At 39.8% G+C, this 11,617-nt stretch overlaps 1 protein-coding gene across 3 annotated transcripts; it reads right to left on the minus strand.

Moving 5' to 3' along the window:
• Positions 1-331: 331 nt before the first annotated feature.
• Positions 332-11,135, minus strand: fam219aa (family with sequence similarity 219 member Aa). 3 transcript variants are annotated; one of them, XM_023427976.2, is made up of 6 exons: positions 10,908-11,135; positions 6,605-6,701; positions 5,828-5,921; positions 5,038-5,118; positions 3,707-3,761; positions 332-3,236 (listed from the first exon to the last, which is right to left on the minus strand). In XM_023427976.2, the coding sequence occupies exons 1-6, from the start codon at positions 10,965-10,967 to the stop codon at positions 3,078-3,080; spliced, it is 546 nt and encodes a 181-aa protein (XP_023283744.1). In that variant the 5' UTR covers positions 10,968-11,135; the 3' UTR covers positions 332-3,077. The 3 variants fall into 3 exon arrangements, with proteins under 3 accessions (XP_023283744.1, XP_023283743.1, XP_087035892.1); XM_023427975.2 differs by having other exon boundaries at positions 3,686-3,761; XM_087179766.1 differs by lacking the exon at positions 332-3,236 and having other exon boundaries at positions 3,246-3,761.
• Between the last annotated feature and the right edge of the window lie 482 nt (positions 11,136-11,617).

Raw genomic sequence — 11,617 nt, forward strand, 5'->3', positions numbered from 1 at the left:
TTACTCTCATTCAGTTCACTTCAGTGGGTAATAACACATCACCAGCAGAGACTCTGTGTGGGTGGCAGGCAAAGTGTTTCATACAGTAGCTATTTGTTTCATCTCCTGCAGGGACAACAGTTTGAAGCAGTCTGAAGACGTGTTGGACTGGAGCGCTTGAATCTGACTGAGGCTGCATGGAGGCTTCACTCTCTAATTATTCTGTCTTTCTACAAGTGGAACATGTAAGACACGATTTAAAAAAAGAAAAAAGAAGAACTGGCTGTTTTATGGCATCAAGCAAAAAAAGTGCAATTACAAAACATTACAGAAGCATGCGGCAACATCAAAATTCAGATATCTAATATTTATTTTTTTTAATATGATGCACTATACACAGAACTTTAACACTGTTAAAATCTAAATGGAACCAGTTCACAATCATCATAATAAACATCTGACAAATAAAAAGCATTTGTTTGTATATGAATTATTTCCCATACATGAAAAATAAATTAAAACACACGCAACTGCAAATAAATAGCTTCTGTTACAAATGAATTACTTTAGATTCCAAACTCAGGAGGTTTAGTGAAGCTACGCCCCAAGAGAGACAACATTGGCCAGAAGTAGTGCACTCAATAGCAGAGGACTGCAACAACCTATGTGTGAGTCTATCAGGATAATGTTAATGATAAAAAAAAAAAAAATGAAGCACCATAGTCAGTCACACAGTCAGTCCTTTCAATGTTATTATTGTACTGTACTGTACACAGCTACTGGTCTAACACATTTCTCAGCTAGTAGATGCATCGGTGACATATTACCTGACCTACTGTACTGTTTGTGTCTTTTTTCTACTTAATACATTATCTACACACATGGTACCTTATTAGTTTTTAGTTTTTTTTTTCTATGCTTGTGTACTTTTGTAAATCAAATGCTGTACCACTGAGGTTGTATCAGCGATTTTTCTCTTCACCACACATAATGCTTGCAGATCTGTCATTATGGAGTCATACCATACACATTGTATCTCCAATCAATGTAATATTTCAACAAAAGCAGAACATCGGTTATGAAAGATGTGAGGTTCCCCGAAAACACCATCATATATCAAAAAATGATACTCAAAGTGAGATTGTTCTTTGTAGATGCACAGTATTTAAAGTCCATTGCACACCAGTCAACAGAATATTCTGAACGTTGCCATGAGAAAACAACTTAGACCACAGTGTAAAGTGCACACATACTTAGAACTGTATATTAACATCTATCTTTCCCATAAGCAGGATAAGAGCGTATCTAGGCTTAAGTTATTCTAAAGAGAGAATGTTTTTTTTCGGGTGTCATACTAGTTAAAATATGCTTCGGGAAGTCATACATGTGTAAAAACTCTCATTGTTGAGGTGTTTTTGGGAAACCCTGCCTGATCTTCCACCGAGCAGATTCACATGTAACCCACTAGAAAATAGCTGATGTCCGCAGAGCTTTCGAAATGTCTTTAGACGGATGTAAACATGAAACAGAAACAGTATGCAATCAGTACTTCTATACAGCAAGGACTACTTCCTTTTCAACATCATGGAAAACATCCATTGGCATAAAGCATTGACCATACACAGCTGTGCCAGGTGCTACATATACAGTCCTTGTCCTCAAATCGGACAAATTAGTTGTATTCAAACTGAAGGGAGAGTAAACGCAAATATACAACCATACAAAACAAATACACAAAACTAAAACAAAACTTTAAGAAAGGAAAGCATTTTATACTTCCCTTGATATGCAAAAAAAAAGTGTTTTTCTGAAAAAAAAAAAAAGAAGTCCCATTTAATTTCAATCCAGGCAATATGGAATCACTTTGTACACATTCTCAGGTAGGTTTCTATGTACCTGCACATATTCTAAGCCTTTTATCCATTCATCGAATCCTTCAAGTATGAATTATTTTGTAACCACATTCACTAGTGGTGACTGCCTCTGTTGATCCTCTTAAACATCCACTCATGTGGGGGCTAGCATGAACAAACACAAAGGAAGGACACACTGACTCAAGAGCTGTTCTTGCCATTGTTTCTAAATCACGAGATCTGATATTACAGCAGGTGGATCTAAATATTACTATGTTTTTAGAAACGCACTTCACGTAACGTGTCATCGGCACAATGTGTTTCGGGGGTCAATAAGAAATTGATAAATTATCTGCACTGGCTGGTCATTAGACATTAGAGTGTTAACAGGCAACATGCAAAACTATTTGTTACCAGCTTCTTTTAACTGAAACAATTAAGCAGCACATCCTTTGTTTGACAGACAAACATTTAAATAAAAAATCTGAAGTTACTGTTTTAATGTTGTGAGTGTAAGCATTTATCAGAAACTTGGTGGTTTAGCACAACTTTCCTGGACATAATCAGACACACACATGTCATTTTCTATGTTTGACACATACTGTATATGCACAGGAAGACAAAACAGACTGGCTGAAAGAAATGATGAGAGAGAGAGAGAGAAAAAAAAAAAAACTGTGGCCACTAGAAAACATCTAATCTCTTCTTGTCCATTGAATCTTACCATCAATGACACACAAGCAGAAAAAGTACTTTCCATGGGCGGTGGACTTGCCAATGATGACACCTCGTCGCCATTTGCACGCATTTGGTCAAGTTCCTGTCATCTCATTTTGTTGTTTCTGTTCTTCCACAACGTCGCACAATCGTTCACGGTCCTTGTAAACCAAAATATCCACAAGCATGAGATGGAGGTCAAACAAAGGAGAAGCAAAAGTGACATGTTTTCCTTGGAGGTAAAGTTTCTGCCATCAGTCTTGTCCCCACTGAACCAACAATGCAGAAGTAAGATGCACAGATCCTACCATAGGAGGAACGTACACAGATACTGTACATATCGACTCTTTTCTCAAGACTTGACCTATTTTCTTTTCTCATTTTTATCTTTTATAAACCCTTGTTTTCCCTTTGTGCCATTGCAAGCTGATAGTTTTTCCTCCTTGCTGCTACTCTGGTCAGTAGTTGGCCTCAGTGCAGGTGGCAGGCAGGAGATTTTTTTGGGGAGTGGGATGGGGCAAAATGGTGCTACTGGATTTGACAGGCCGTGGAGGGAGCAGCCTGGCAGCACATGCAGGTGGGGTTAACTGCTTTAGGGGGGATCAGATCCAGGTCCTCGTCATCCGGGATCTCATCGAGCCGGTACCCATCCTTTAGGAGCTGGATGTTCAGATCCTGGTTGATCTGCTGTAAAAGCCAAAGAAAGAGGATATCAGCAGAACTTCTGGACTTTTTTTTCAGATTTTGAAGCTATGAATGACCTTTTTAGTGAAATTAGTCATTATGCTGATTGAAAAAATATTTTTTTATAGATGTTAAAACCAATGCTGATCCAAATTAATTACATTTTTGCAGAAACAGAAAGCAGCAACATACAAAACAAACAGTTCTCAGGTGGTGATGGGAAAAGGCAAGAGGCAAAAAAACACGAACGAGAATCAACCTGTTTGGATGAGAAATGGGGATATATACTGTATCATCACAGACGACTGTTTAGTGAATGCTTGGCAGAGCCAGTACATATTTTTTTTCAATGGGTGCACATATACCTTGTGTGAGTATGGGACTGGGTGATCAGGCGGTGACACTGGTGGGGTGACACTGTATAAACTACAATATAACGTGTGCATAGATACCTGGTCCCTCAGACATCTCACCTCGGCTGAGGAGTATCCTGATGAAGAGTATCTGGACATGTCGAAGTCATCATCACTGAAAGGCAGTTAGAAACAAAAGATGAGGGTCTGAATAACAGCAACGCAGGGTAAAATGATATCTGAATCTTTAAAGGGGTAGTGCACCAAGTATAGCACTTTCATAACGATTTGTGAAAGTCCGATTTTTAAAAATGAAGTAGTAGATCTTGACCTGACTTTTTAGTCTCAGTATGGATCAATCCTAAAAAATGCTGGATCCTACATTTCCCTTGATGCTACTCAGTTTTTTTTTACTCTATGACCCCTGTTTGTACTGAAGCCTTTCTGTCTCTGTCTCTGTCTCTATCAAATTCAAACTCTAAATAACCCTGATGACATCATCAGGGTTATTTTCTTAGACTTGAAAAACGTCCTCCACAGCCACAACAGACATTATACAACTGCTTTCATAGGCTGAATAGGATTCCTTGTGATGTGTAAACCAATCACTAATGTGTTAAAGCTGTAGAGTTCCCCTTTAAAAAACTGCTAATAGTAGAAAACAGTTGCAGCTTGTGTTTTTATTGGCAGATAGGGTGATTACAAAACAAAATGTTGACATCTCTCAAGTATTGATTTCACATAGAGACAATATGCTGCAGTCTCTCGATTTCTTTGGATATTACTGGCTCTCATAATGAGACTGAACGAACGGACATACTGCAGCCCACACAAGTTCAGGTCAACAGACAGAAACCAACTGCCTTTTTTATATATACAATTTCATGTGAGGAGCAGTAACATCGTGTTAACGCAGCTAACAGGCTTTTCTCCCCTGAGTAATCTGCCTTTCATACACTGTAAACAAACAGAACAGAGGGACATTGTGTGAAGGGTGTGCTGTGTTTCTGTGAGGCAAAAAGCTTGTCAGTGGGTCTATATGATGCAATACGTGATGTAAGCTTGGTTTGCTTCCAGAGCGCTCATTTCACATGAGAGAATTTCCCCTCATGTAGCTCCACACAGAGGGCACAAAGGGTGGGACTCATCTGTGTCAAATACAGACCTGCTGGTAAGGGGTGGAAGCGAGTGCTCCCTCTGAGCCGCTTTTCCCTGTCCAAATCCTCACCCCGCTATCCTCTAATCCTGAGCCCCTGGGAGAGGCTTTGCCCTTTTTTAGGTTCCCTTCTGTTAAGAACTCTCTCAAGTCGCTCTATGGATTAATGTGCCATCATGACAGAGTTAGACGTACAAAATAAGTTAAGCCAATTTCTCATGTTCTCTCCTTTTAGGTCAGGCTGAAATGTTTGTTCTTTTACCGTTATAGAAATTCATCCGAAGAAACTACGTACCTGTCAGTGTCCAGTGCTACCAGGGGTTTCTCATCCGGGCTCTGGTCTAGAGAGGAGTAACCTTTGTTTGGCACCACCAACCTGAAGAAGAGCATCGACAACAAGACGGAACAAGACAAAACTCAAAAAACATGCAACATTCATCTTAAGTCGCATTTTTTCACAGAGATATACATCGTGTTACTCATGAAACACCCACGGAAATATTTGCAGCGGAAGGGGTGCAATAGAGTAGTTCTATGGTGCTCTTCTTTCAGTCTGGAAAGACACAAAAATTGGGGCTAATCTGAAGCCTTCAGACTGCAGGCATTCCTAGATTATCTTTCTGCTTCAGAGACTCGGGGTTCAGACCAGTCTGTAGCCATTCTTATATTTGCACTAATCCATCAGGGAGTGGGATTAGACAGATGAGCCAGTTGTCGATACTGTGGGTTGTACTGGGTTTATGCTCAGTGCTTTGATTCTTTTATCACGGCTCACACACACACACACACAGACACAAAAACATCAAATTCCCCTTCTCTAAAAAGCCTTGTTGTTTGCACTGTTTGTGTTTGGTTGTGTTGTGACATTAGGAAGTCTGATGGCGTTCGTAGACGGCTGGCAGCACACAAAGCTTTCTGTGGCGCGCCGCGCAGTCCACATGTTTTGCATTTCAGTTAGTTGCGGTATTTTGCGGTGAATGGTGAACAGCAGATAGAAAAACATATTGCTTGAGATGCTAACTAATGCGTTTGTGGCTGAGTTGGTCAACATAACAGAGAAACAAGCAGGAAGTGGAAGCTGTTACCTTGTCCTGGCGTTCTTCTTGGGTTGTTGATTGACAGGACTTCCCACGGTGCCATTCTTCACTGATCCCTTCCTGGCAAGGTCCCTCTGTTTCTCTGAGCAACCACAGGATGTGATGTCATCGGTAAATACGTCAATAAAACTAAGCTTAGTGACCATGAATGACTGATTTATATGATTTGGTGTCTTGTATATTAGTGTATGGTGTATGGATGTCACAGTCTCACATAGAAATCTTTCAGGATGTTTGAAACTTGAAAGTTGAAAAGCATTTGAGCATTTGAGATCACTCTTTGAATATAAGTTATTCTTGAGATATTGAGTTTGAAAATAAACGTTTCTGAAGATAGAACAATTTTTTGCTTCTGAGATATTGACTGGTGAATTTGAGGAGGCAGTATTTTTCAGCAAGCTTTTTGGAACACAACCCTTAGGACTAAAAAGAGATGAATGCGACAAAGGCGTTCAGTGCTGTGGTGGTACAGTAACAGAGGCAGCTAAAAAATGTTCTGACACTTCTGACAGTAGAAATAAATTGCAGAACGGGGGACTATAATTTCACTGACGTACAATAATCCTAGTGAATATCATATGGTGCTGGATATAAACTGAGTGTTTGTGCTTATTTTGACCATGCGTTGATGCAGTAAAACAATATTGCAGTAGCCCGGGGTAAATTTGCTGTGCTAGATGCTTTCCACTCTTTGCTACTGCTCACGGTTAAACCTTAGTGTGAAGTCACGTTCTGCGCTGATTTGCACTGTGTCTGTTGTGATACCTATTTGGACTTGTAGTGGTGAGGGCTTGTAGTTCATGGCCACAGTCTCTCCCTTGGTGTCAGTGTCTGCCTCTGAGGTGGAGGACGCTGCGGGGTCCTAGGAAGAGAGACACGCAGTGCAGAGCATGTTAGCATTGATTCAACCAAATAACAACACTAACAACAACACATGATATCTAACTTTACTACAATCTCAGGTCCTGCCTCTTCAGAGACTTTAATAATCCTAGCTGTCACAGCTGCAGTTTGCCAATTCAATATCTGACAGGGATTAAACTTTAACCCAAGATGTTTTGTAGTAACACACTTCCAATTAAGGGGTGCTATACTTCCTCTGGGCATGTGAAATTGAATGCAGTCCTGAGGGTACAATCAATCCAGTACTGAGGCCTGCCCCTCAATTCATCACCAGACTGCCACAGGCCCACATCACCGAGAAAATCTGTTCTTTTCTAGAACCTGCATGAGTCCAACACCCTGGCGAGATTTCCCAAGCATATGGGTTACTACTATAGCTGCCTGGTTTGCAGCATCAATAGGCTTGAGTGTTCTGCCTATGTCGCTGGCTCAGTCTCTTTTATGTGTGAGCAGTGATGGCATAGGGGGGAGGCGTGGGAGAACAGAGGGGGTTGCTGTTGGAGCCATGGTTTCCCCAGATTGAGAGGGGAGCTGGGCCGCTCTGGGCCTGTTCTGCTGACAGAGCTCCACATTATGTTGATCCTACAGGCCTCCCCTTGTTGCACTCTGAGGGACTCCACAATCCACATGGGCGAAGGCTACCAGGCATTTGGCTTTCAATAACTCTGAATAACTGTATTCTCTCCATAGGAGTAGCTGCTATATTTACAGGATCCCTCCAGCAGGTTAAATGACTGCAGTTGAAACTTTTGTACAGTTAAATTTGAAAGTTCATGAAGGCTCAGAACACTTACTTACGCTAACATACAGCATGTTATGTGTATAAATATATTTGAATAGTGTCAAATAAAATATAGAACCAAAGTGTCAGATGTTTATACATGACAGGCAAATGTGTGCTTCAGTTTCATGAAAACATTTCAAAAATGAATAAAAACCATTTGTGTCTTTGAAGATTGTGAGAAGGGATTACAAAATAAATAGTTCTAGACACAGATATGCCTGGATCTATTTCACCGAAACCTTTTTAATGTTTTTATTGTGAAATAATCAGGCCAATTCCATGAGATCATCAGTTTATCCAATATCACAGGGCCTGATGAAAGATTTATGAGCATTTAGCATGTACAGTGAGAAGCTTATTTTGCATATCGATTTTCATGTAACTCGTTTAAAAACAAGCTGCCAACAACACAATCTGGTGACACAGCACAGCAAAGATGTTTAGATTCACGTAATGTCTGGTTAATGCATAGGCAAAATTCAAAACATCAAGTTACATGATTGTCATCTGAGCAAAAGGATGATATCTTTTAAATGTTTTTCAACAGCCAATCATTGCAATCCATCCCCACCTCCTCTGATTTCTCCTCATTTCAACAGGAACAAGTGATTAATGACAGGACGTAAGGTTGTTTTTGTTTGTTTTTTTATAATGCAGCCCAGCATAGCCAAATATACCTTCATTGAATGCAAGAGTCTCATCCTCATCTGGTGATGAAGCATTGTTCACTTGGCTGGAATAATTAATGAGAGCTGCAACAGTGAATACTCTTTCTGTTCTGCGACAGGCTCTTCCCTCGGATCATTAGGCTTACCCACAGTATTTTTATTTATTTTATTATTTAATCATGTTTTTCACACTTCTCTTCTACCACAGAAAGATACTGTAATGAGGTAGGGTCATATTGTCTGTCAAATAAATCCCTTTGATTTTTTTCAGCGGAGCTGGCAGTAAATAATGAAAGAGATTCAGTATTAAGCTGTTTGTGACAGAATTTCCTGCCACTTCTTGAACATTAAACAGCACAGTTAATAGTGGATAGCCCACAACAAACAAGTTAAAACTCCTCTTAAAATATAACAGCTTACATTATATCAGTCTAATGTTTGGTTGAAAGAAATGCTACCAAAGGTTGTTAAGTTACAAAGTAAGTGCTTACTGGCCTATGCTATATTATTACTATCTTCATTTTGTGTAAAATTATAGGTATTAGACAATGGCATCATAGAAAGTCAACTAGGTCACTTAAAACATACACTAAGAGCCTAGAGTACCCTGAAAGGCCATGTGACGACTGCTGACCGTCACTCACCTGAACTATGACATTTGGGGTGACACGCTGATTTTTATGTATTAAGAATAAAACATGGCCTGTCACTCCGACCTTCAACATGCACTCACACACACCTAAACTCATTCATGGTCTCACAAACACACACACACACAAAATGTGCGTACACATCCGTGTATCATTTTCAACAGCTTGTCCTCCTCTTAGGGACTCCTTTACTGCCTCTGATGATGAAGAGCCACAAGGTTGCTGACACAGCACAGGCACCAAGCTATTGGTAGGATTATACATCATGGCTTCCCACTGGCCAATCGCACTAAGACTGATACATCAGGTGATCGTTAAAACAGTTGCATGCTATCCTTATGAATTATAAAGGCAACTGGGCTATACTAGAATCTCTTGTGTTGCAAGGCAATCTGTCATGATGAGATTGAGCCTACACTAAACATTCAAAAAACAGATTTCAGTTAAGGGATAATTAAAAATAATTTGCATGTTTACATTTCACAATCTATTATAGCTTGAACGCCTTTCACTGATAATTGAAATGTATTCAAAATCACACAAAATTCTACATAAAGCTTTTTTATTTATGTGAAATTCATTCTCAACAAAGAGCCAGGTGCCAAGTGCATTCATGCGATTTAGGAATCACAATGAAGTTATTAGCATTAAAATGCACCGCCATGTGTGCACGGCAACTGTGATCCTGACACAATCAGAAATGGTGTAAAAGTGTGGGACCGTTTCAGAGGTTGGAACTGCAACGGATAACAGGTAACACTGAAGAGGCCCGTGGCATTGTATGACTTGCACAGACTATTATAGTTATGAGGTGAAATAGAATTAAGTATATGGTTTCAAGAGTTTTTGGGCAAAAAATGACCAAACTGCAACCACAATTAAAGTATCTCTGGTAATGGATTCAATTCCTCAAACATCTCACTGAATGAAACATGAGAGCAGGCTGATCAAATGTTCATAGGGAAAGAGCAATTGCTCCTGCTTTAAAAAAAAAGAAAAAAAGAAAAAAAGAGACTCTCTGTACCAGAGTAAGTATGTTCTTCTGTGATTTCTGCTGGAGTTTAGCCTCAGGGGTAGTAGGGCTGCACATTAGAACTTGGAGCTCAGTTTTTGCCCAAACCCCTAAGGCAAACACTTAAAAAAGGGGGACAGCTGTTTGAGGCTGCTTTGTTTAATGTGTGGAGAATAAGGCTGGCATATCAGAATCATCTGTGGTAATAACAGAATGTATTGCTGAAATAAAACCTCAGCACAATATTAAATGTAGGGAACAAGAACAGTTGATCAGTTAATCTTTGGCAGCCATATCAATTCAGATCGTGTGCAAGGTTGGGCCTATATTATAATGGCATTCAAACACAGAGAAAAATACCATTATGTTGTAAACAGTGCAGGGTTATATATTTATATCTATTCTAATTTTACTGGCAGGTCAGAAACTTCTCATATGATAAATCATGGAAGGATGGGACTGCTCTCTTGCCAAGGGCCTCCTCGCCCTAACCATCATCATCATCATCATCAGGGCTGCACTCTGCAGTATCGTCTGGACACAGAGCTCCTATTCACGCGATCATTTAGGCTCACAGCTCATCCCGATCCAAATCACACGTCACCAGATGACGAAATGTAAAAACAGTGGCCTCTGTCACACATTGATGTAAACAATAAGTACTGACGTGGATTAAAAATAAAACACGATTTTTGGAGTGTCAAGTTAGAGTCAAGTGCATGATATAATAAAGAAACGAATAATTCGTATTGTTATTACTATTAAATATAAACGTTATTTGAGTGTTGATTGTATAGGGGAAGATACAATCGCCAACCTTTCATCTATAGATAATCAATGTACACCCATCCCAAAGATCCAGTTTGTCCTACTCGCTAGCTCACACACACATACACACACACACACACACACACACACACACACACACACACAGATTATGTGCCACAGCTGCTACGACGATAAGCCACAAAGACGAGATAAAACAACGTTTCAATTTGCATTCAACAGAGAATGGATTACTTAAAATGTGTTTTTGTCTTTCGTCTCTTACCAAAGGCTGTGTCTCCCCGTTGACTGGGGGCACTTGGAACCTGTCGATTTCTTCCATCATTTTGGCAAAGCGTTACAGAAACGACGCAGCAGTTTAGGATAAATGGTGACTTGTGTCTAACTATCCCGGTTTATGATGCTCGCTTGTCGGGATCCCTCGTTTTTCAGCATGATAGCAGCTCGTTTTCCTCCATCCTGACAGAGGTGACTCGACAGCAAAACAGCAGTACCGCCCCACTTCCGGGTTTATAGAATATTCATGACGCATCTGTCCAATCCAAACAGAGGAGACCATATTCCACTGCGTAGTGAAGCAAATTAATGTTTTTAAATTACTGTTTTGAATTTGAATTATTTCCGCCGTTAGCTTTCTTATATATATGCTTGTGTTTTCACGTGCTTTTCCTTCAATATAAAGCAAAGTAACGTAATTATTAAAAGCTTAGCATAATACTTCCCTTACTCCAACACTTAGGAGGAGCAACACTCTAAGATATTACATCTTGTTTCAAAAGTTAAAGGTAGAAAGTGGCATAGACCTTATTTAATGTATTATTGAGCTGATGTTACCGCTAACATATTTCAGAATCGGAAAAAAAAACGGACAATAAGCAGAGTGAACCGGACGAGTGAACTATCTTGACTTTAAAAGGATCTTTGACCCCTCAGAGTGACCCACCAAGACGGCCGGTTGCCTTGGCAACCTATATA

This window comes from Seriola lalandi, unplaced genomic scaffold (genome assembly GCF_002814215.2).
Source record: "Seriola lalandi dorsalis isolate HSWRI2012SDOR001 ecotype SW California unplaced genomic scaffold, Sedor1 jcf7180002054864, whole genome shotgun sequence".
NCBI lineage: Eukaryota > Metazoa > Chordata > Actinopteri > Carangiformes > Carangidae > Seriola > Seriola lalandi.

Excerpts from the sequence above, each read along its gene's own strand:
- fam219aa (XM_087179766.1), bottom strand. The coding sequence starts at position 10,967 with ATGATGGAAGAAATCGACAGGTTCCAAGTGCCCCCAGTCAACGGGGAG. Across the intron at positions 6,702-10,907 it reads ACGGGGAGACACAGCCTTTG|GACCCCGCAGCGTCCTCCAC; the intron begins GTAAGAGACGAA and ends CTCTCTTCCTAG. Across the intron at positions 3,762-5,037 it reads GTAGCACTGGACACTGACAG|TGATGATGACTTCGACATGT; the intron begins GTACGTAGTTTC and ends ACTGCCTTTCAG.